The sequence below is a fragment of the Sus scrofa genome, chromosome 14 (assembly GCF_000003025.6).
Source record: "Sus scrofa isolate TJ Tabasco breed Duroc chromosome 14, Sscrofa11.1, whole genome shotgun sequence".
Classification (NCBI taxonomy): domain Eukaryota; kingdom Metazoa; phylum Chordata; class Mammalia; order Artiodactyla; family Suidae; genus Sus; species Sus scrofa.
Genome location: NC_010456.5, coordinates 22649641 through 22675505, shown reverse-complemented (window position 1 = coordinate 22675505; position 25865 = coordinate 22649641). Strand labels below are relative to the sequence as shown.

Below are 25865 nucleotides of genomic sequence, written 5' to 3'. Positions count from 1 at the left end.
TTGTATGGAACTTCAGTGCATGGGCACGAATTGGTGGGAGAACACAAGCTGTTCAGGATGGTCATGCAGGGACTACCGATTACACAGCTGGAAAAAACACAACTACGTCCCTACTTCCCACCACACACAAAAGTCAATGCCTAAGAAACCTGCACTGGAAGGACACACAGGAGAGGCTGCACGGTGGGGAGGGTCTGTGGTGGGGAAGGTCCTCAGGCAGAGGGTGCATGTGCACATGCACACCCTCACTCACACTGCTGGGGGGCGATTCGGGGGTCCCGCTCGCGTTCCGCCCTCCGGTCCGGCATAGGCTGGAAGCAGCAGGTGCAGATGGCGTGGCTTCCCTGCAGGGCGCACACGTAGTCCTGGGCTGCAGAACAGACAAGAGCTCAGGCTGCCACTGCCGCTACCACCTCCAGCATACAGGCAGCAAGAGCAGCTTAAGGCATGTCATGAGAGAGGCTACTTGAGATCCTGTTGTGGTTCAGCAGTAACGAACCCGACTAGTACCCATGAGGATGCAGGTTGGATCCCTGGCCTCACTCAGTGGGTTAAAGATCTGGTATTGCCATGAACAGCAGCATAGGTCACAGACACTGCTTGGGGGCAGTGTGGCTGTGGCGGTGATGTACGCCAGCACCTGTAGCTTCATTTGACCCCTAGCTTGGAAACTTCCATATGTCGCGGGTGCTGCCCTAAAAAGAAAAAAAAAAAAAGAGGGGCAGTTACCAAGTACACATGAAGACACAGACCTGCAGGAAAACCTGGACAGAATTCAGATCTAGTCTCAACAGCCAAGTGGCAGGCTACCATTTAAATGATAAAGTTTAAATAGACTGAAAAGCGACCAAAGTTATCTTTTGGTTCAGTAGCTGCAGCCAGATTTCAACGATCACTTGAAGGTTTTCTACCATTTCCTATAAAGGAAGGGCAGGCCATAAAGCACACACCATGGAACACTGAAGCAATTTCTATACTCGCTTTCTGCCAGTTGACCCTGCACCAGGACCTGTGCCCATGCAGCTCAGCCCCCAGGCAATCTCAGACCCCACAGAAGGCTGTCTGTGCAGGCACACTCGCTACCAGTCCCAAAGGGACGTCCACACACTGCCCCAGCCATGCCCACATGCAGAGTTTGCAGGAAAACCTCCGAGGGCCATGGCACTGTGTCCTGGCAGATAGTTTAGAATGTGGCTCTGGGTTACAATACCTGACAGGCTCAGGCTGACAGTGGCTAAGAAGAGGCCAGGCCCTACAACATGTGGGGCCATGAGCCAGAGTCACCACAGCCGCAGCAACACTGGATCTGAGCCGCATCTGCAACCTACACCACAGCTCACCACAACGCTAGACCCTTAGCCCACTGAGCAAGGCCAGGGATTGAACCCGAGTCCTCATAGATACTAGTCGGGTTTGTTACAGCGGAGCCACAGTGGGAACTCCCATGCTTTCCCTTTCTTGATGGCGCTTGGGAACCTGCCCACTGGAACAGACAGCGAACAGATGCTCAGGGCGGCTCTGGTGACATCATGACCTATTCTGGAAAGAGGCCAGTCCCTCACTGGAGAGGCCCACGTGTGATGGTCATTTGGGCTTTGTCAAACACAGTCAGGACACCAACTGTCCTGAGGCAGCGGGCTCGGGGGGGAAGCGTTAAATCCAGGACTGAATCCTCAGGTGTCCCAAAGCAGAGGCCCACAGACAACCAAGTTAATTATCTGGTTTCTCAGCCCAAAACAGGTATAAGAAGAAAGGGACTATAGAAGGTGGTGGGACCACTTGACGTGGGCAAGAAAGAGCAGAGAGGGGCCAGCAGAAAGGCTGCCCACATCCCAAGTGGCTGGGACAGCAAAGAAGGTGTGGCTGTCTCACCTGTTGTGACGCTGGTCGATGTTGATGGTGCCTCCGAGGGGGCCTGTGGTGCCCCCGGTTCACTGCCAGGACCAGGGCAGGGAAGAGGCTGCCCGGCCTGCCTTCGGTACTCAGGGCACTGCCGGCACACAATGTAGGGCTGGCTGCAAGGAAAGCGCACACGGGAGCTTGAGGAATGAGGTGTTGCCCGAACTTGCTGCTGTGGTGGGTGGTGACAAGACCCAGACCCCAGCTTGTGGCTCATGTCCCACTGCCATGTCTCAGCTCTGCACCAGCTGCCACCACCCAGTGTCTGCCAAGAGGAAGGAGACGCCCTCACCCGGTGCTGCTTGGCGCTCATCCTGCACAGCAGCGGTGGGTGGGCTCTGCTCCCTGCCACCACCCAGCTCCCTCGGCCACTCCTGGGCCTCTGAGATGTCTACCCCTCGCCCCTCAATTCCCAGCACCATCCCCTGGGGCGAAGTCATTCCAGCCACACACTGGGCAGGATCTGCTCTCCCGGGTTTGATGCTGGGCGACACTCGGCTGCCAGGAAACACCCTTCCCTTCATTCAAATCTGAGCTAAATGTGCTTGCTTGGATGCTGCTCTGCTCAGGGGCTGTCCAACCAGCAGTGGAATCCCTGCACCTCCTAACTGTCTACCCAGCAGTAAAACAGAATCTGCAGGAAAGAGGTCCATGCACTCTTTCCTCGTCTCAGTCAGAGGATGCCCTCCTGAGCCTGCCACCCACAGGACAACTAGGCAAGACCTGACCAGAAAACACACAAACAGTGAAAAGATGATCAATGGCACTTGTGAGATAAACATGTAAATGAGAAAAAGACACCTTCCTGTCCCATTCTCACCACAACACATCCCAAGGAGACCCATCACTAGGACCTTTCTGTTTGTTTGGGGTTTTTTGGCTACACCCCCAGCACTTGGAAGTTCCTGGGCCAGGGATGGAACCGGAGCTGCAAGTTGCAACTTACACAACTGCAGTGATGCAGGATCCTTAACTCACAGTGCCACATGAGAACTACACGAGGACCTTTCTGATGGGCATCTGATGACAGATGTCAGAAGTCCAGCAAGGTGCCCTCTCAGTGAGACTCCTGAGCTGAGCCTCCCCCTTCCACGCACGTATCCCAAGGAATAACTGGACATGTGCACAAAACTATAAATGCAGGATATGCACTGTGGCTTTCCTCTTAAATTCAAACATTACAAAAAATTTAACAAATGCTAAAAAGAAAAAAAAAAAAAAAAAAAAAGAGCATGGAGCTCCTGTCGTGGCTTAGTGGAAACGAATCTGACTAGCATCCAAGAGGACATAGGTTCGATCCCTGGCCTCGTTCACTGGGTTAAGGCTCTGGTGTTGCCATGAGCAGTGGTGTAGGTTACAGACGTGGCTCAGATCTGGCATTGCTGTGGCTGTGGTGTAGGCCTGCACTTACAGTTCCCAATTGGACCCCTAGCCTGGGAACTTCCATATGCCGCCATGTTCGGCCTTAAAAAGACCAAAAAAAAAAAAAAAAAAGACTTAATGTGTGACTACCCAAACGTATGGCCTGAGTAACACACAATAAAATGTCCATACTAGGGAGTTCCCATTGTGGCTCAGTGGACAAAGAACCTGACTAGTCTCCATGAGGATCAGGTTAGATCCCTGGCCTCGCTCAGTGGGTTAAGGATCTGGCATTGCCATGAGCTGTGGTGTAGGTCACAGACACGGCTCAGATCCTGCATTGCTGTGGCTGTATTGCAGGTGGCAGCTGTAGCTCTGATTCGACCTTTAGTCTGGTAACCTCCATATGCTGCAGGTGCAGCCCTGAAAAGACCAAAAAATAAGTCCATACTAAAGTGATTTTTTTTGTTTTCTTCTTTTGCTTGACCATCATGGGAAAAACTTTGTGAAAAGAAACAAAGATAATGGGGGGGGTATTTTTTCTCTTTTTAAATATTATAGCCTCAATGCAGAATTCATACCCTGGACTTCTGAGTCAGAGAACATCAATATTCTGCAGGAGACAGAATAAGGTCTCCTAGAAATGCATCCTCTCAGCCTCATGGCATTTGTACAACAGCATCTGGACAGGTGATAATACAGCAACTTACGTCATAGGACTCATGCCTCACCAGTTAAGCACAGAGAATAAGTGTGCTTATGTGGTGTCTCAGCCGGTCAGTCAGGGCACTTGACGAGAACTCAGCAAATAAAAGGGGATCAACCACTTACTATGGCAATCCTCTCATAGTAAATAGGCCAAAATATTATGCTGGACACCTTGAACGTATATACAGCTGTATGTCAGTTATAGCTTAATACACTTAAAAAACAACAGATGAGCAATAAAAAAAACACAACAAATGTTCCATGTATTCCTAAAACAAAAGGCTATCATAGGAGGCAGGGTAGTGAGCAAGCCTCATTACAGTCACCTGAGCAAGTGGCGTCCTCAGCACAAGACTGGTGACACCGCCACCAGGTTGCAGTAGCCCAGACCACCTGGCCCGCACTGCTCGGCCTGCCCCTAAAAGGCTCACCTAACGTCCGAGGCTTCACTGTCCACATCTGACAACTCCAGTAGGTCCTCAGAACTCCCCTCCTCGTCAGAGAAGGCCCGTCTGACCTTGGGCTGCAGCATGTCCTGAGTGATCTTGTTCCGCGCAGCCATGCTGCGCACGTCCTCCTCACTGCGGCCCTTGTCTGGGTGCTGCAGCAGGTACGCCTCCACCAGGTTGTTGAGGATGTGGTTTTTACAGATCCGCTCCACTGGACAGCGGCAGGTGGGGCACAGGGTGGAACGCTCCATCCAGCCTGAGTAGCAGGCGGCACAGAAGGTGTGCATGCAGGGCTGCAGGCTGAGGGCACAGGGACACACTGTCAGAGCTGCAGAGCAGTTGAGGACCGAGCACCTGCCCACCCAGTGCAGCAGGCCCGGACGCCAGGGCCAGGGACCCAGCATCATGCTGCTGCCTTCCCCAGAGGCAGAGGGGGCCCTGCTCAGAGGTTTGGGTACAAAACAGAAAAATGAGATAACTGCCCAGACCCCTGTGCTCTTCTGACTCAGCCAGACCCAGGCCTATGCTTCTCAGGTACTTGGCCAGGGCTGCATCCTCAGGTGACACAGGGGGATACCAACAGCCTCTCACAACCCACCTGAGAAATAGTGCCTGTGCAAAACCATGGCATTCATTCTCAACTGCTCTAACTCTGTGCTTGTCAACTGTAAGAAACGAGAGGCCACATGGCTCCAAGAGGGACAGAGAGTAAGTATCAGGAATGAGAAGAGTGGAGACACCGGGTGTGGAAAAGACCTGCTCTAAACCGAACTTCAGGAGTTCCCTGATGTCCTGGTGGTTAGAAATCTGGCATTATCACTGCTGTGGCGTGCAGTCTATCCCTGGCCTGGGAACTTCTGCATGCCAAAGGCACTGCCAAAAATAAATAAATAAATAAATCAAAACATAGCCAGTTTTCGGACAGATTCTAAGTCTTAAGTTCCCACAGATAAGAGGGTTTGCCGTAAGCTATGTCCAGATCTTCGTTCTGGGACATTCACTCCATGTTTTTGTTTTTGTTTTTTTCCCCTTTGGAATGTTTGTCTTTATTTTAAATATTTTATATTTTAGGCTTAGCAGAATAAAGTATAAATATGTTTGCCTGTTCAAGGATACACACAGATAGGGTCTTCAAGAGAATAAACCCAATAAGGAGTCCTCTTTAAAGACTTCTTTTATTAACAGGGAGTGTGATGTGGGTGTGTAGAACACGGCTCACACAGCAGGATTTCCTGAATTGCTCCCTCTGGGCTAACTCCTGGGTGTGACGGCCTTTTGCCGATAGCAATTTCTCTCCTAGACATATACCTAAGAAAATTTAAACCAAGGATGCAAATAAATGCATGTACACACATGTTCATAGTACCACTATTCACAATAGCCAAAAGGTAGACACAACTCAGGGCAATAGCCACTAGCAGATAAACAGATAAAACGCTTTGTTGTTTGAACAGACAATGGCATGTTACTCAATCATAAAGAAGAATGCAATGTGGACACATGCTACAATGTTTCTGATCCTCAAAAACTGTGCTAAGTGGAAAAAACCAAGCATAAAAGGTCACGAATGATGTGGCTCCATTTATATGAAATATCCTGAAGAGGTAGATCAATGGAGGTAGAAAGCAGACCATTGGTGGCCAAGGGCAGGGAGGGAGAGGGAGCAAGAGTGATGATTGCTGGTTCAGTGTCACCTTTGTGGGTGATATTTCAAAGGAGCCAGAAGTAATGGTCCGCACCGCACAACATCTTTCATGTACTAAATATCTCTGCAGACTTTAAATGGGTAATTTCATTTAAAATGATACAAAAGAACTTAGTTACAAAACAGAAACTGACTCAATGATTTTGAAACCAAGTTTATGATTATCAAAGGGAAAGGTGGGGATGAGGAATAAATTGGGAGGTTGGGATTAACATATATATACACATTACTCTATATAAAATAGATAAGCAACAGGGATCTATTGTTGTATAGCCCAGGGTCACTCCATGTTAACTACTGCATTTCTTTAACGAGGGACACTGACCACTGGGTACAGCTCGCCAGCTCCACCTCTGAGGGGACCAGGCCACTGAAGTCAGAGCCACCGCACCTTAGTTCCATAGGTCTGATTGGCCTCGGTTACCTGGCCAGGTTTCCAGCTTGTTGGCCCCATAAACAGAAAGGCTGCAGTAAACTCAGCGGATAACCCCAAAAGTGACCCCCAGGCCTGTTCCTCTGAGCCCTACCTCCTCACCCTACGTGTGTCCCTCCAACACACGTACCTCACACAATCGTGCAGTAGGTCCTGGCAGATGATGCACGTGAGTGTCTCCTCCATCTTATCTGGCTTCGTGGCTGCAGCCCTGACGTCCAGGCTGGCCTGGGCATCCCGGCACTGGTCTGCCACCAACATGGGCAGCTTCAGGTGGGGCTCCCCATCTGCAAGGGAAAGGAGGGAAAGGGACACGTTCTGACCATCACAACCATGGAGGAAACAGATACCTTGACCTGTGGACAGAAGACTTTGTCCTCATTGTATCTTATTTTTATTTTATTATTATTATTTTTTGGCCACTAACACGGCATCACATCTGTTGAAGCAGAGAAGGAGGGCCTCCTTCCCGATACTATTCTAACACAATTATTGGCTCAATATATTGTATTTACATTATTATGTTTAAGTATTCACTGCCCATCCAAGCATTATAATTAAGTTTTCTTCTTTATACAATTGTTCTGAGTTAAAAATGGTTTGATCTTTATACTTTTTTTTTTTCTTTTTGTCTTTTCTAGGGCCACACCCATGGCATTTGGATGTTCCCAGGCTAGGGGTCTAATCGGAGCTGTAGCCGTTGGCCTATGCCAGAGCCATAGTAATGCAGGATCTGAGCCGTGTCTGTGACCTACACCACAGCTCATAGCAACGCCAGATCCTTAACCCACTGAGCAAGGCCAGGGATCGAACCCTTTACTTCATGGTTCCTAGTTGGATTCATTAACCACTGAGCCACAACGGGAACTACTGTACTTGCTTTTTAAAAAGTTTTGTCTTTTTAGGGCCACACCTGTGGCATATGAAAACTTCCAGGCTAGGGGTCGAATCAGAGCTACACCAGCCAGCCTATGCCACAGCCACAGCAACACCAGATCCGAGCTGCATCTGTGACCTCTACCACAGCTCATGGCAATGCCAGATCCTTAACCCACCGAGCGAGGCCAGGGATCGAACCTGCATCCTCATGGATAATAGTTAGGTTAGTTAGCACTGAGCCATGAAAGGAACTCCTGCTTGCTTATTTTTTTTCAGGTACCTGTTGCTGCTTCATTCCGTATCTCCCCAGGCCAATCAATTCAATTCTCCACTCAATACAGAAGACAATTCAGCTTCTTTCTGAGGCCCTCCCTCCTGGAGGCTTCCTGTCACACTGCTCCAATCCGTGGGCCTCTCTCAGGCCTGCCTCACAGCTACTGTCCTACCAGCAATACTCCCAAATTTTTTTTTTTTCAATCTCTTAAACTTTGACTTTCTATTTTTTATTTTTGGCAACACCGAAGGCACATGGAAGTTTCTCAAGCCACAGCAGTGATAACACTGGCTCCTTAACCTGCTGAGCCACCAAGGAACTCCTAACTTTGGTATTTATTTATACTTTTTAGGGCTGCGCCTGCAGCATATGGAAGTTCCCAGGCAAGGGGCCAAACTGGAGCTGCAGCTGCTGGCCTAAGCCACAGCCAAAGCCACATGGGATCTAAGCCACATCTGTGACCCTACACAGCAGCTCATGGCAATGCCGGATCCTTACCCACTGAGTGAGGCCAGGGATCGAACCTGCATCCTCATGGATACTAGTTGGGTTCATAACCCATTCAGCCACAATAGGAATTCCCTCAACTTTGGCTTTTAAGGTGTAGACTTTTCCCTAAATCACCTTTAATGCGAAGGTTCAAACTATCACTTAAAGATAATACAGTCTTAAAAACTGGTTGTCCTATCAAGACAGCGTTGCAACTGGAGAATGCAGTTTCCAGACCAAGAGCATATCCTGACAGTAAAAACAGTTCAATCCCAACAGTATGAGCATGAAAAAAAAGGCCTGGACTGCCATCTGGAAGAGCCTAGGACAGTGCCTTCGGCTTCTGCAGAGGGACAGAGTTGTTGGGGTACCAAGGATACAGAATCACAGGGCTCTGACCTGCTTTTATTCTCTTCTTGACGGGCTCCAGATCTTCCTGATCCTGGGATTCTGACAGAGGAAAGGGGGCTCCCTCCCTATCTGGGAGGGCCGAGGGGAAGCTGGCAATGTCACCACTGGTCACAGATAGACCACACCCTTTTGGGGAGGCACCTGCACCTCTGGAGCCTGTGAGAGAGACAAAGAGAAATTCTGACTCACTTGCCTCGCAGAAAAGACAGCAGTTTATGGCACCACTGATTCATACTAGGTGCAGTTAATCCAAGATGTCATTAAAAAAAAAAAACCAAAGTGTACCCTTTGTGTAATTTTTTACAGTATGCGCATTACAACCTATAAAAAATACCACAGTACTATAATTCCTGACCTTCAGCCCTTTTCTTGAGTTTACCTCACTATAGCCAGCCACCTCTGAACCCCTCAGGGGTGTGTCTGTCACCTCAGAAGCACAAGGCAGTTAGTGAACTAGCAGCCACGTGGCTACCACCCCAAGGTGCCTCTCTTACCGGAGCTAGAGGGCGGTCCTCGCCCTGCAGAAGTGGGCTCCACGGAAGAGGTAGAGGCCGTGGGGAAGAGGTCTGACGTCGACGTTGATGGCTGTGGTTCCTCAAAGCACCCCTGAGTGGCGGGCGATGACGGTAGGACCTGGGGACCATCGCCTTGCCCTGCACCTGAGGTATCTTTGGTCACATGGAACACATTTTCTTTATTCGCTTCTGTAAGCACAAGAGGAGCAAGAGCACAATTGAGGGCACAGGCAGAGCACTACTACTCTCCTGCCAAGAATCCACATGTCCAGCAATCTCACTTACCAGAGGAGTCCCTTGTCAAGCCTTGCTTCTCACTTAGGGATTCGTAGAGGTATGCCACATCTAAAGGAAACCCATTGGTCAGAGCAGCGTCAGGCACACACTGGGCAACAACACCTTTTTCTCTGCTCCTCCCTCCCGTGACCCCACAGTCACTCTGTCCTTGCCGACTGTTTCGACCTATCGGTTCATATCTGTGGTTGCCAGTTTAAGGGATTCTAAAGTAAGTGATCCCAAACATCTTAACCGAGTTTACTTTTTATTTATTTATTTTTAAAATAGATTTTATTTTAATTTATTTTTGTCTTTTAGGGCCGCACCGGCAGCATATGGATGTTCCCAGGCTACGGGTTGAATTGGAACTGTAGCTGCCAGCCTACGCCCCAGCCACAGCAATGCAGGATCTGAGCTGCATCTGTGACCTATACCACAGCTCATGGCAATGCCAGATCCTTAACCCACTGAGCGAGGCCAGGGATCAAACCTACATCCTCATGGATACTAGTCGAGTTCGTTAATCACTGAACCACAACAGAAGTCCCCTTAACTGAGTTTAAAATAAATAAGGCTGGGAGCTCCCTGGTGGCACAGTGGGTTAAGAATCCAGCATTGTCACTGCTGGGATACTGGCAGGTTTGATCCCTGGCCTGGGAACTTCTGCATGCCACAGGAGTGGCAAAAAAAAAAAAAAAAAAAAAAAAAAAAAGCCTCAGGAAAAATAAATGCCTGCAGTCAGGAGGCTAAGGGAAGCAAAGCAATAAGGATGTGATGAATCTATGCCCTGCTTGTCATTTCAAACCAGCAGAAGAAGACACAAGATCCTCATGGCCAGGGACTGCCTCTGCCTACTAAGAACAACCTAGGGAACAATCTGCCCCCTTCCTCCTATTCCTGGGAACCTTCGAAGGACTCCCCTAACTCTCCATGTCCTCTTATCATCCTTCTTCCCCAAACACAAACAGCGATGCCCAGAGCTGGGAAATCCCTGATGGAGTCCAGTCCAACCCTGATGTCTCCTGTGACTCTAGGAAGGCAGAGCCCTCAGTGGCCTCCGGCCCCTTCTCCTATGTCTAACTCTCCCAACTCCATTTCTTCCACTGTCATCTCACCCATTCCCATTCACTTCTCCTGGGCCACCATTCTGAGATTCAGGGCTCATAACCATGGCGGTGTTTTGGAGGAATGGCTGGGGTTCAGACTTCAAGGTCAACACTCCCATTCTCTTTTTTTTTTTTTTTTTTTTTTTTTTTGTCTTTTTGCCATTTCTTGGGCCGCTCCTGCGGCATATGGAGGTTCCCAGGCTAGGGGTCTAATCAGAGCTGTAGCTGCCAGCCTACGCCAGAGCCACAGCAACGCAGGATCCGAGCCACGTCTGCGACCTACACCACAGCTCACAGCAACGCCGGATCGTTAACCCACTGAGCAAGGGCAGGGACCGAACCCGCAACCTCATGGTTCCTAGTCAGATTCGTTAACCACTGCGCCACGACGGGAACTCCAACACTCCCATTCTCCATCAGACACCACTCACGACAGAAACTATGTAAACAAAAAAGGGAATGTAGGGAGTTCCCCGGTGGCCTTGCAGTTAAGGACTCGGCATTGTCACTGTTAAGGTGTAAGTTCGATCCTTGGCCCAGGAACTTCTGCATGCCACGGGTGTGCCCTGCGCTGCCCCCAGAGGGAATGTAGCTAATACTAACATTCCTTTGGGAAGTTTCAGCTTCCACAGACTCCCTTCCCACAATGCTCTCAGGTATGGCTGGGGCTTCCCCACCACACACCACATGTGTGCCCATCCAGGAAGCCTCTCTCTTACTGTGTTCTGGCTCATTCTTCCTATACACCAAGTAGATGACATCTCCAGTCTGTAAGGGGCAGGTCTGCTTCTTAACAACCTTCAGCTTGTTAATTACTGTTCCATTAGTGCTGTGGATACAACAAAAAATGCAATTTATCCCACTTAAAATAACTTGGGAGTTAAAATTTTCCTTTTTTACAACCACTAGGAAAGCAGCTCAACATTAACCATTTTTGTTTTTTGCGTTTTTTTATTTTTTGAAATTTATTATCATCATTATTATTGTTATTATTATTATTTTTGGCAGTGCCCATGGCATGTAGAGAAGTTCCTGGGCCGGGATCAAACTCATGCCACAGCAGTGACAGTGCCAGGTCCTTTAATCACTAGGCCACCAGGGAACACCTGTTTCTTTGTTTAAAGTATGATAATGTAGAACTGTTTATAGACTTATAATGTTAAATTTTTTTTTTTTTTTTTTTTTTTTGTCTTTTTGCTATTTCTTTGGGCCGCTCCCGCGGCATATGGAGGTTCCCAGGCTAGGGGTCGAATCGGAGCTGTAGCCACCGGCCTACACCAGAGCCACAGCAACTCGGGATCCGAGCCGTGTCTGCAACCTACACCACAGCTCATGGCAACACCGGATCGTTAACCCACTGAGCAAGGGCAGGGACTGAACCCGCAACCTCATGGTTCCTAGTCGGATTCATTAACCACTGCGCCACGACGGGAACTCCTAATGTTAAATTTAAAAAAGAAATCAAATTAGGAGTTCCCATCATAGCACAGCGGAAACGAATCTAAGAACCATGAGGTTGAGGGTACAATCCCTGGCCTTGCTCAGTGGGTTAAGGATCCAGCATTGCTGTGAGCTGTGGTATAGGTTGCAGATGTGGCTCATATCCCTCGTGGCTGTGGCTGTGGTGTAGGCCAGCATCTGTAGCTCCAATTAGACCTCTGGCCTGGGAACTTCCACATGCCATGGGTACGGCCCTAAAAAGACAAAAAAAAAAAAAAAAAAACACCTAAATATACAGATAGCTTGATCAAAATGTTCACAGCGGCAGGATTATAGATGATTTTATTTTTTTGCCACTTTACATTATCTGAATTTTAAAAAGAATAACATTCAGGGAGTTCTCATTGTGGCTCAGTGGGTAAAGAATCCACTAGCATCCATGAGGACGGAGAATATGGATCCACTAGTATCCATGAGGATGCAGGTTTGATCCCTGGCTTCATTCCATAGGTTAAAGGATCTGGCCTTGCTTCAACTCGGATCCAACCCCAAGCCTGGGAACTTCCATACGTCACAGGTGCAGCCCTAAAAGAAAAGAATTTTTTAAAAAAAGAATAACATTCATTTGATCTGTTATTCTCTAATTTATACATCTTTTCCATTTTGAAAAAAACCAAGTGAACATTAAAAGTTTATTTTTCTGTCACATAACTTCACTTGAATGCACAGTATTCAATCAGATAATATTAGAAACAACCTGAATTTTTTTTTTTTTTTTTTTGTCTTTTTAGGGCCATACTCGTGGCATATGGAAGTTCCAAGGCTAGGGGGTTAATCAGAGCTGTAGCTGCTGGCCTAGACCACAGCCACAGCAACGCCAGATCTAAGCCGTCTCCGCAACCTATACCACAGCTTAATCCCCTGAGTGAAGCCAGGGATCGAACCCAAGTCCTCATGGATACTAGTCAGGTTCTTTAACAGCTGAGACACAGTGGGAACTCCAGAAACAACCTGAATTTCTGAATGCAAGTCAGAATGTTGGGTTATATTCATCTTGATGGTATTTTCTTTCTTTCTTTCTTTCTTTCTTTCTTTCGGGCCACACCCTTGGCATAGGGAAGTTCCCAGGCTAAGGGTTGAATCAGAGCTGCAGCTGCTGGCCTACATCATAGCCACAGCAACCCCAGATCCGAGCCGCATCTGAAAGCTACACCACAGCTCATGGCAATGCCAGATCCTTAACCCACTGAGCAGGGCTAGGGATTGAAACCACATCCTCATGGATACTAGTCGGGTCCATTACCACTGAGCCACAATGGAAACTCCTCAATGCTATTTCTGATTCAAGTGGGCCTCTAACAAAATTATTACGAGGACATTTTTATTTTTGTATAAAATTATTATTTTTCATCACTACCACTTAGAAGATGATAAAAATACTCACAGGAATGACATAAATATTTAACAGCACACATACACAAGTGCTACTGTTCAATTCTCTTAGAAAAAGCCCTCCTGTTGTCCCCCACTCCCAGCCCAATGCCACTGTCAGGTATTGTAACATCTCTTCTGTTCCAACCCCACGATCTCCTCCAGGTGCTTCCAGCAGAGCCTCAGCCCGACCAGCAGCCCTGGGCTGTGATTTCTAGCTTCTCTCCTGCTTCAGAACCTGCCTCTGTCCACACAGCTCCCCACCCCTCACCCGCCTCCAGCAGCCACAGCCCAGCTCAGTTCACTCTTCAGATGAGCACTGATCCCTCCTGAGAGGGTCCTGGGCAGAAGAGAGTCAGCGCCAGTCCCTGCGGTTGGGAGGTCTCCCCAGCTGACCAGGGGCCATGCTGCTGGATGGAAGACACAGGAATCTAAGTTAGACGGGACAGGAAGCCCTTTGGGGGAGGGGCTCCTGTGTGGAGATCAGATGGAAAGTCAGGAGTGGACGAAGACAATATGCAGGCAAGGGAAACAGTGTGCTGACAAAAGCCCAACACAGCAACTGAGCAAACCAACCCAATTTTAGGCACTGGATCCACCCATGCCTTAACTTCAGTGACAGGCTAAGGACCCCAGTGGTGAAAAGGCTGTATCTTCACCTCTGAGCCAACTTCCACTATAGATTTCTGGAAAGGGCCGGATGGTATGTAGGTCAGGCTATGTAGTCACTTGGTCTTCATCCCACCTACTCAGCTCGGCCACTGTCGTGTGGGAGCAGACCTAGGCAGAGGGTGCTCAAAGGGCTGTGGCAGCCATCCTAGCGAGACACCACTCTTACAAAACCCAGCAGTGCCACCACTGTCCTGTCAAGGCCCCTGCTGCCAGGCCTCTTCCCAAAATCTGTTCTCAAGTTCTTTCTAACCAAAAAAACCCTGCTTTCCCTTTTCTGCTTAAGCCCTTGGGTGCCCTCTCACTGCCCTCAGGCTCAAGTCTGGACTCTCCAGTGTAGTGTTGGGGGTCTTCCTGCTCAGGCCTGGGGTCTTTGCACCTGCAGTTCCTTCTGCCTGGAAGGCCCCTGCCCCTATGGCCACCTCAGCCCAGGAGAGCAGTGACGTCTAGTAGCTAGAAAAGCCCTTCTCCCCTGGGGCCTCCATAAAGAGCAGACACCAATATGGTTTTAGTCCAATGAGGAGTGAGTTGGACTCTGAAGCTCCACACCTGAGAGATCATAGATTTGTGTGGTTTTAAGCCACTGAGACTGTGGTGATTTGTTACAATAGCCCTAGGAAGCAAATACTGTGCCACAGCCAGCGTGGGAGAGCCAGGACCTGAGGCAGAAAGGCGGTTCTGGAACCAAAACTGTTACTGTACGCTATGTACCGTAAAGAAAAGTAAAGAACTTGATCTGCTACCTATGAAAGGAGGAAAGGCAGCATCAGTTCTTCCTCATAAAACCTAACTTCTGGTCTTCTATCCCTAAGACCATTTGTTACTAAAGAATCTCATAGCACTTGATCTTCATAAAGATTAAAAAAAACATCCTGTGGGAAAGGCATGCAATTAAGATTCTGATGGAAAGCAATCTGCCACCTGTACCAGGCTTAAAACAGGTGCCTGCTGACATAGCATTCCTTCCTATAAATGCACCCCAAGAAAATAATTAGACCTGAATGGAAAGGGTTCTGGAGGAGAGTCACCACAGTGTCATTTATAATCAGAAAAAGTCAAAATAATAAATTCCCATCAGTAAAGGAGCTGACAAATAAGTTATTACACAATACTGACAAAGATAAGATGGATCTAGACATACACATGAGAACGTAAGGAAGGAAGAAGGGAAAGAAAGGAAGGGAGGGAGGAAGGAGGGACTTTTTCATTAGTAGAAGTCTAATGTGAAGAGGTTGTTAAGAACCCAAAATGTATCACTGCCTTACTTATTTCTGAGATATATTTGCTTAAATCTGACCACTTTTGAGAAGGGTCACAGACCCTAAAGTGTCACTAAGTGAAACCAGAAAATACATCCCCCAGGACCTTGAGCACCTAGCCAACTACTGAGCTACAGAAAGCAGGACCTTGTCTCTCATCCGTAGTCACTGCCTTCAAGTCAGTTTCCTGAAGCTACCAGAGGAAACAGAAATGAAGTTCAGAAGGAGCTTACCTGGTATCTTCCAGCGACACCTGACCAGATTTTTCATCCACTACAATTTTACAGTGATCTCCAGAGACCAGTTTATTGCCAGGGAATGAAAGGTCACAACCTAAAACAGAAAAGGAGACATGCTGGCTTAAGATTGTGGGGCCCGCATACACCACCACCCTCTGCTTAACCAGAGCATGAGATTGGAAATCAAGATCCATGTTGTGCCAGCAAAAAGAGACAGGACTTAAGTACAAAAAAATTTTTTAAAAAGCATTTAAGTGTTAATCCAGGAGTTCCCATCGTGGCTCAGTGGTTAACGAACCCGACTAGGAACCGTGAGGTTGTGGTTTCGATCCCTGGTCTTGCTTAGTGGGTTAAGGATCTGGCGTTGCTGTGAGCTGTGGTGTAGGTCACAGACATGGCTCAGATCCCATGTTGCTGTGGCTCTGGCATAGGCCGATGGCTACAGCTTCAATTGGACTCCTAGCCTGGGAACCTCCATATGCCACAGAAAGCGGCCCTAGAAAAGGCAAAAAGACAAAAAAAAAAAAAAAAAGCATTTAAGTGTTAATCCAAAGTGAAGGAAGACTACGTCTTGAACCCTTCTGACTCCTCATTACCTAGAAGATATACCCCACCAACACCTCCAGTTACACATCACCTGCGTCTTGGTGACATTTTTACAATATGCATACATACTCAGAGAGCCTGATAATTATACAACTTTAAAGAAACAAAGGGGCTTCCTAAATATCTTCAGTATCTTAGCCCTTAATTTCTTCTTTGTGTAATCTGAGGTTTCACAAATCACCACAAAATTGAAGCAATGACTAAGGGTCACAGAAAATATGACTGAGTGAATTATTAAAGGCACATGGGCATGTCTAAGAAAATGGAAAACAGAAGGAGGATGCCTCTATTGCTGAATACAATCATTACATCTGCACTAAATCCAGGGTGAAAATCCTCAAATACTTTCTTCTTTCCTTAAGTCAAAAGAATAAAAGCTTTCAGGAGTGTTTTAATATTGAGCCACTAATTTGCTTATAACAGGTTTGTGCTATAGCTACTAAGATCTACAGTGACTTTATTTTTAATAACCAAACGTAGAAAGCAGTACATGTGGTGAATGAATAAACAACCTGCAGAACACCGCTCAGCAACACAGGCACAAGCTACCGATACACAAAACTGCCAGAGATGAACCTCAAAAGTAGCAGCCAAGGGAAGGAAGCCAGACCCAAAGACTGTGGTGTGGTGCTGTGGGCTGCCCCTTGGCTGACATTCTGGAAAAGGCAGAACTACAGGGAGAGAAATCAGATCAGTAGGTGACAGGAGCTAGGGCTCAGGGGCAGGAGCTGACTCCAAAAGGCCACCAGGACCTCTTTGAGGTGACTGAAATGTTCTCCACCTTGACTGTAGTGATACATCCATTTCTCAAAACTCAACACCTAAAAGGGGTGAATTTCACTAGGTGTGAACTATGTCTCCCAAACACTAGACATCTTATTTGCACCAGCATTCTACATTTACGGGAAGTGCTTTGTTACATTTCTCCAAGGCCGATTTCACCTGTGCTCAAGATCATCCACTGCACTGGGCATAGGTAACCCTAACCGTTGCCCACCTTGGCCAGGCAGGATTAATAGCTGCTTGCAGGAATTGTCTCACAGCAGGAGGCCCTGATAAGGACTATGTGCTGCCCTGAAGACTGACTGGGAGGATTCAGGAGGGGCCAACAGGAGGGAGGAGATGACTATCCTCCTAGGATCCTCAGCACCAGAATCGGTCTTGGGTGGGGTGCACACGCCACCAGGAAGGACCCTGAGCCAGACTAAATGTGGGCCCAGCAAGACAATTGGCCAGAGGCAGCCCAAAAACTAACCTCATTCCCATAAAACCAGAGACTGCGAGTCATGTGGCATAGCAGTTCTCCAGGGTTCCCTGGTCTCCACTTGGGCATCCCCTCCCAAGAGTCTTTTGCTTTGTCAGCATGTATGTCTCCTCAGACAATTCATTTTCTTTTTTTTTTTCTTTTTGGCTGTTTTAGGGCCACACCTGTGGCATATGGAGGTTCCCAGGCTAGGGGTTGAATAGGAGCTGTAGCTGCCAGCATACACCGAAGCAACAGCAACGCAGGATCTGAGCCATGTCTGTGACCTACACCACAGCTCATGGCAACGCCAGATCCTTAACCCACTGAATGAGGCCAGGGATTGAACCCTCGTCCTCATGGATGCTAGTCGGGGTTATTAACCCCTGAGCCATGATGGGAACTCCAAACAATTCATTTTCTTTTTTCTTTTTTTTGGGGGGGGTACTTTTTAGGGCCACACCTGCAGCATATGGAGGTTCCCAGACTAGGGGTCTAATTGGAGCTGTAGCTGCTGACCTATGCCAGAGCCACAGCAACACGGGATTCAAGTCGAGTCTACAACCTACACCACAGCTCATGGCAATGCTGGATCCTTAACCCACTGAGTAAGGCCAGGGATGGACCCCGAATCCTCACGGATGCTAGCCAGGTTCATTAACTGCTAAGCCACGCTGGGAACTCCAGACAAGTCATTTCTGAGTGTTAGACAAGACTCCTAGAAGGGGATCCCCCTTCCTGCAGCACAACCACCAGGATGGTCTCTTCACAACCCAGACCCAGGCTAGCTGCATGTCACCAGCATGGGTATTAAACAGGCCTCTCCACACCAGAACATCAGCACCCTGTTTAGAACTGAAACACTGTGTTCTCAAGTTCTACTCTTGGTATGTGCCCTGCCTGTCACTCAGCTGGTTCATTTCTCCACGGCTGGCGCACATTCCGCCACCCCCTGGGAATGGGGAGCTCTTCAGAAAGGCGAATTCCTCCACTTCCTCCCACACACGTGAACTCTGCCCTCCCTTTTCCTCAAAATAATGCCTTGTATAGAGCAGTCCTATAATAGTTTTAAAATAAATATAAACATAACCAAGTTCTACAACTTGTGTTCCCCTAAAATTCATACACTGAAACCCTATCCCACAACCCCATGTGACTGTGTTTAGGGAGTGGGCTGGTGAAGTGATGAAAGTTAAATGAGATCATTGGGGTGGGAACTTAATCTGATAGGGCTGAGGTTCATACAAAAAAAGGGAGAGACACCAAAGCTCTGTGTCCAGAAGGTGAGGACAGAGTGAGAAGCAGGCGGCTGTCTGCCATCCAGGAAGAGGGTTCTCAAACAAATCGACTGGCACTTTGAGCTTGGGCTTCCTAGACTCCAGAACTGAGAAAGAAATTTCTGTTGTTTAAGCTTCCTGATCTGTGGTATTTATGATGGCAGCCAGGGCAGACTAATACCTCAACCTTTATGTTTTGCTGGAAAGGTTGATACCAGCACATTTTTGTTCCTTGCATTAACATGTAAAATGCTACTATAGTGTTCTGTTATAATAACAATGGCTAACTTTAGGTGCTAACTCTTAGCCAAGATCCTTCTAAGCACTCTACTTACCATCTCTTTTAATCTTCACAATGAACCTACAAAGTAGGTACAAAGGTACAGAAAGGTAAATTGTTAGCCAAAGAAATTTACAGAGGTGGTGTCCCATGGAAACCCAAGAAGTATGTCTCCAGGGCTTCTGCTCTTCACCAAACTTCCTTTTACACCAAAGAAAGACAATTAATGCACCTCCAAAAGCTTCTAACGAAGATATATAAATGCTTTTACAGTTGTTAAAAAAAATTAACTTGATCTTGGTATTTAAGACTGCCTTCCAAAAAAACCCAAGCGATAAAGACACGCAAGTACATCACAATGGGTAATATGAAACAGTAATCTTTCTCATTCTCCCATTTAAAAGTATAAAGTCAGAATGATAAATTATTGACAAACTAAATATTTCTGTTGACCCGATCAGTGCCCCTCTCTCCCAGGAGAAAAGCTACAAGGAAACTTAGCAGATGGTCCCCTCTAGTCCAGAGGCAGTAAGCTTGGAGGGTGAGGGCACTTTCTCTCACTAGTTGTATGACTTTTCTTCAACTTCTTAGCTTCCTTTGTTCTTTAAATCAACAAGTATTTAAGCAGCTCTACTCTAAGAGCTGGGCGTGGCATATAGAGTTCTTGGCAAGGGGCAGATCCGAGTAGCAGTCAGATCTAAGCCAAAGCTGCAGCAACACCCGATCCTTAACCCACTGTGCCAGACAGGGGATCGAACCTGTGACCCAGTGAGCTCCTAAGACACCACAGAGCCCACTGCGCCAAGCAGGAACTCCAAGATCCTTTTTTTTCCTTCTTTTTTAGCCTCAAGTGTGGCAAATGAAAGTTCCCAGGCTAGGGGTCTAATAGGAGCTGTAGCTACAGGTCTACACCACACCCAGGGCAACACGGGATCCAAGCCCCGTCTGAGACCTATGCCACAGCTCATGGCAACCCCGGATCCCTAACCCACTGAGAGAGGCCAGGTATCCAACCTGCATCCTCTCGGATACCAGTTGGGTTCGGTACTGCTGAGCCACGACTGAAACTCCCAGATCTTTTTTTGAATGTAGCTGCCTACACCTATAAATTTCCCTTGAGCACTGCTTACCTGCAACCCCCAAGTTTTGGTATGTTATATTTTATTTATCTCAAAGTATTGTCTAATTTCCCTTTTGATTTCTTTGACCCAATGGCTGTTTAAGGGTGTTATTTAATTTTGCACATATCGGTGGGTTTTCCAGTGTTCCTTCTGCTATTGATTTCTTTTCCGTTAAGGTCTGAGAAGACGCGTTGGGTGGTAATGAACTTGAAAACACTGACTTCTACGTAATAAATTAATGTACCACTTCATATAGCTGTAACGAGGATTAAAGAATCTGTACGAAGCACTCAGAAGTGACTGGGCAGAGCAATAAGTGAATAAATGGTAGCTATTACAGGAGAGCCCACTACACTGGAAAAACTGGAAAGCTCAGAGCGCCCCGCCCAGGGGCCTCCCACAGCGCGGTGGGTCCCGTCCTGCCCAGCTCTCGTCCTCGGGCCCCAGATCTCCGCCCTGGCCCCTGCTCGGGTCCCCCAGCACTCGGCCTCCGTCCACCGCCCCCATCCCGGACTCGTCCTCAGTCCGTCCCATGTCTCCCATCCCACCTCCGCCCCGTACCTTTTCTCCGCCCGATGGTCCACTCCCGCTTTCTCAGGAGGACGTGCGGCTCGCCCTCCTCGGCGCCCAGGCGGAGGAGCCTCCCCCACGGCTGCTGCTGCGGCAGCTGCTCTCCTTCCCCGGGCCGCTCCATCGGATTCACATCTGACGAGCCCCGGAAACGTCGGGTGAGACTCTGGCCGCAAAGGCGGGGGCTGGGGCCGCCGCTTCTCCCGCAGCTGCCCGGGCCTCGGCGCCCCCGCCACGCTGCTGCGGGCCGCGCCGCCGGCCTCCCCCGCGTCCCGCCCGCGCCAGCAGCCCGCTTACCCCCCGCCCCGCGCGGAACCCGGAACCGGCCGCGCCGCCGCCGCTGCTGTCAACAGACATCGCTGATCCCTCAGCTGATCCGCGGGGCGGGGCCAGCGGCGTCCGCGCCCTACGATTGGCGGGCGGTGGCGACCACCGAGCCTGGCGGCTAGAGCGGAACAGGGGCGGTGGCCATCTAGAGTGGACGTGGGGAGGTGAGCCGAGCGTGCGCAGACCGGAGGATGGGGCCGGGACGACATCTTTGATGCTGGCCGAGACCTCTAGATCTCCGAGGATCTCGGAAGTAGCTGCCGTCGACGCCATGATAAGTCCGGGCAAAAGGGACTGAGTAACTTGGGTATTGGGCACCGAAGCAAATTCTCAAAGCCGCGTTGGAAGGGCAGATGGCTTATAGATATGTGACAAACGACGAGATAAGTGCAGGTAGAAACTTTCGGATGTCTCTTTCTCCGCGATCAGAATGTTGCTAGTGTCCTGGGAGGGCTCTGGAGAGTGCAAGCATCTCCGTTGCCAGTCGTAAGAGTATAAATTGGACCGCTTCTTGGAGGGCAGCGGTGCACACATAGTCTTTTCATTTCAAACGCACGTTTCCTTTGACTCAGCGATTCCGCCTTTTGGAATCTAGCAGAAATAAGGTGTGTGTTCCAAAAAAGGCTGCACTAGGATCATCAGTGCTGGACGCCTGAAAGTGAACGGTGGGCGAAGACTTGGTGCGGGTGGGCCAGGAGCCGAGTCATGGACTGTGCGGTCCATGACTGCGCGGTTGAGAGGAACCAGACGATATCGGACGGAGACCTCCGAAGTGGAAGAAGGCACCCAAAGGAGCGAGGGAGACATCTTTCACTGTATATTCCTTTGTGTAATTTAAACTGCATCATTTGGTGATTTTTGTTGTTGTTTGTTTTTGCTTTTTAGGGCTGCACCCGTGGCATATGGAATTTCCCAGGCTAGGGGTCGAATCGGAACTACAGCTGCTGGCCTATGCTACAGCCACAGCCACAGTAATGGGGGATCCAAGCCAACCTACACCACAGCTCATAGCAACTCCAGATCCTTAACCCAGTGAATGAGGCCAGGGATGGAATCTACATCCTCATGGATACTACTAGAAGGGTTTGTAACCTGCTGAGCCACACCAGGAACTCCATGTCAACTTTGTCATAAAGTGCATCTCTCCTTGAGTTCCCATTGTGGCTCAGCACATTCAGGATCCAACACCGTGGGAGGGTGTGGGTTTGATCCTTGGCCCCCCTCACTGGGTTAAGGATCTGGCTTTGCCACAAGCTGGGGTGAAGGTCGCAGACGTGGCTTGGATCTGGTGTTGTCATGACTGTGGCATAGGCCTGCAGCTGTGTTTCCAATTTGACCCCTAGCCTGGGAACTTCCACATGTCACAGGTGCAGCCATAAAAAGAAGAAGAAAGTACATCTCTCCTGGTCTCAGATTCAGGTCATAGGAAAGACCAGAATTTAAAATTTCTCAGAGTTATCTCATGGCTCAGCAGATGAAGGATCTGGTGTTGTCACTGCTGAGGCTTTGGTTACAGCTGTGGCGTGGGTTCCATCCCTGGCCCAGGAACTTCTGCATGCTGTGGGGCATGGCCAAAAGTAAATAAATAAATAAAATTTCTTCAAAGAAATTTAGTTTGGATAGAAAAGAAGCAAATCACAGTACCTTATTGGACTCGGTGTTGGAGACACTATGTGCCTGGCTAATCAGGCCTTTAGTTCAAATGGAAATGCTATACTCAAGAACATAGCCAAGGAGTTCCGCTCATGGCTCAGCAGTAACGAACCCAACTAGTATCCATGAGGATGCGGGTTCAATACCTGGCCTCACTCAGTGGGTTACAGATCTGGCATTGCCATGAGCTGTATTGTAGGTTGCAGATGCAGCTCAGATCTGGCGTGGCTGTGGCTGTGGCGTAGGCCAGCAAATGCAGTTCCAATTCTCCCCCTAGCCTAGGAACTTACATATGCCGCAAGTGCAGCCCTAAAAAAGCAAAAAAAAAAAAAAAAAAAAAAAAGAACATAGCCCAGCAGCTGTACAAGAAGAACTGGCAGCTTCTCCCTGGTTGAAGCTTTTCCTCTCTGCCCCTTCCCATCACTTCAGCATATTCACTGGTTCAGGTTCAAAGAATCCTTGATTCAAAGACATTCCCTGAAAATCTGGCTTAATTCACTCATGTTTTGGTTTTGGGGTCCATCAGGCTTCAGTGGCTCTCCAGCTATGCAGATATGAAAGCAGAAATACTCAGTGATCAGAACTGAAGGTCACTCTCATAGCTTTGGCTAATACCTTGATTTTCTTTTTTTTTTTTTTTTTTTTTTTTTTTGGCTGAGCCCAAAGCATGTGGAAGTTCTCCGTCCAGGGCTCAAACCTGTGTCTCATCAGTAGACCTGAGTGCTGCAGTGACAACACTGAATCCTTAACCTGCTGAGCCACAAGGGAACTCTTTACCTTGATTCTTTGGACTCTTAAATTGTTGCCAGAGTTCCCGTCGTGGCTCAGTGGTTAACCAATCCGACTTGGAACCATGAGGTTGCCGGTTCTATTCCTGGCCTCACTCAGTGGGTTAAGGATCCACCGTTGCTGTGAGCTGTGGTGTAGGTCGCAGACTTGACTCGGATCCCGAGTTGCTGTGGCTCTGGCGTAGGCCAGCGGCTACAGCTCCTATTGGACCCCTATCCTGGGAACCTCCATATGCCGTGGGAGCAGCCCAAGAAATGGCAAAAAGACAAAAAAAAAATTGTTGCCAATGGTCCAATTGTCTGGTCTGCGACTTTGAAGAGTACTGATCAACAGGGTGAAGGCCTAACTCTTTGGGGAGTTCATGTTGTGGCGCAGCAGAAATGAATTCAAATAGGAACCATGAGGTTGCAGATTTGATCTCAGTGGGTTAAGGATCTGGCATTGCCAAGAGCTGTGATGCAGATCGCAGATGCAGCTTGAATCTGATATTGCTGTGGCTGTGGTGTAGGCCAGCAGCTGTAGCTCTGATTTGACCCCTAGCCTGGGAACCTCTATGCTGTGGGTGTGGCCCTAAAAAGCAAAAAAAAGAAAAAAGAAAAAAAGAAAAGAAAGACCTAACTCTGTGGGGCTCTAGACTATAAAAACGATTTGTTAAAGTCCCTGTCATGGCTCAATGGAAATTAACCTGAAGAGTATCCATGAGGACGTAGGTTCAACCCCTGGCCTTGTTTAGTGGGTTAAGGATCCAGCTGTGAGCTGTGAGCTGTGGTGTAGGCTGGCAGCTGCAGCTCCAATTTGACCCCTAGCCTGCGAACTTCCGTATGTTTGGGTGCAGCCATAAAAAATAAAATGAAAATAAAAACAATTTGTGGCTGCCTATCAGACTATCTACAGCAGTCAAGTAGATGTCCATGGTTCTTTGAGAAAAGAAAATTATCAAGCCTTCCTTATCACTGATTACCACCTGTAATAGTCATCACACTGGAAATGGAGTGTCTCCATCATAGACTGGCAGAAGTAAAGGATTTTATTTATTTATTTTTTTGATGTAGAAGCTAGCAGGTAGCTTGTGAGGAGACAAACCTGATTCCTTGTTCCATTGAGGGAGACTTGTACTTCCTGCCAAAGTTGGCCTGTTGGTTTTATGTAGGCATATTACTTGGGGGCATTGACCTCCCTACTCCTGGAAAATTGTATCAGTCCTTTGATCCCCTTCCCAGCACTACCAGGCATGTTTCACCACTTTTGACATTTTCTTTTTTCAGGAGGTGTTATGTCATCTGATTATCTAATTTTGGACACATTGATTTGGCCCTTGAAATCTAACAAAATGAAACTCTTTTCACTTTTTTTTTTTTTTTTTTTTGCTTCCAGGGCATATGGAAGTTCCCAGGCTAGGGTCAAACGAGCTATAGCTGGCGGCCTATGCCACAGCCACAGCAACATGGCACCCAAGCTGCACCTACACTGCAGCTCACAGCAATGCTGGATCCTTAACCCATTGAGTGAGGCCAGGGAGGGAACCTGCATCCTCATGGATACTAGTCAGATTCCCTTCTGCTGAGCCATGACAGCAACCCCCTCTTTTCATGTTTTTGATTGTCTGGACCATTTGCCATCTAATGGTGGTTCATCTTTTGTTACAAAGTCTACAACAATGACTTACAGTTAAGGTATTCAAGGGACCAGCCAAACTCCTTTATTATTTCCTGTACTACTTATCTGAGTTGGGTTGTTTAGTTACTGAATTAATTTCTGGTTACTGCATGTGTTGTGGCTTAAAACAACGCAATTTGTTTCCTAATTGTTCTATAGGTTAGAAGTCCAGGAGTTCCTGTTGTGGTTCAGCAGTAACGAACCCGACTAGTATCCATTAGGATGCTTGTTCAATCCCTGCCCTTACTCAGTGGGTTAAGTATCCTGCGTTGCTGTGGCTGTGGTGTAGGTCAGCTAATTCAACCCCTAGCCTGGGAACTACCATTTGCCAAACATGCAACCCTAAAAAGCAAAAAAAAAAAAAAAAAAAAAAAAAAGGATCAAAATGGGTCTCATTCGGCTAAAATCAAAGTATTGACAGATTGTGTTCCTTCTGAAGTCTCTAGAGGAGAGTCTGTTTCCTTGTCTTTTCCAGTATTCCCTGGCTCACAGTCTCTTCCTTTCTCTTCAAAGGCAGCAATGCCTACCATCTTTCTCAATATGTGATATCTCTGTTTCTTTTTTTTTTTTTACTTCCCCAATACATTTTTTTTTCTACTGTACAGCATGGTGACCCAGTTATACATACATGTATACATTCTTTTTTCTCACATTATCATATTCCATCATAAGTGACTAGACATAGTTCCCTGTATTTCTGTTTCTAATTAGTGCTTCATCTTTCATTTACAAGGACTCTTGTGATTCAGTTGTATCCACCTGGATAATCCAGGGTAGTTTCCCTATGTAAAAATTCATA

General features: G+C 47.9%; 1 protein-coding gene across 4 annotated transcripts in view; it reads right to left on the bottom strand.

The window, feature by feature from the left end:
• The window catches only part of CHFR (checkpoint with forkhead and ring finger domains), a 29509-nt gene extending 8465 nt beyond the window's left edge, over positions 1-21044 (bottom strand). For 2 of the 4 annotated variants that reach the window (XR_001304636.2, XM_013990327.2), the window contains exons 1-10: positions 20633-20977; positions 15539-15638; positions 11226-11335; positions 9410-9469; positions 9104-9313; positions 8598-8765; positions 6687-6843; positions 4401-4718; positions 1873-2015; positions 254-370 (exon numbers count right to left, since the gene is read on the bottom strand). Coding sequence is in view for 3 of the 4 variants with exons in the window: in XM_013990327.2 (XP_013845781.1) it covers positions 254-370; positions 1873-2015; positions 4401-4718; positions 6687-6843; positions 8598-8765; positions 9104-9313; positions 9410-9469; positions 11226-11335; positions 15539-15638; positions 20633-20765 (1516 nt within the window). In the remaining variant the exon portion in view is untranslated. Of the gene's footprint in view, positions 1-253; positions 371-1872; positions 2016-4400; positions 4719-6686; positions 6844-8597; positions 8766-9103; positions 9314-9409; positions 9470-11225; positions 11336-15538; positions 15639-20632 lie in introns of all 4 variants that reach the window. The other 2 variants (XM_001928455.6, XM_005657298.3) reach the window with 2 other exon arrangements.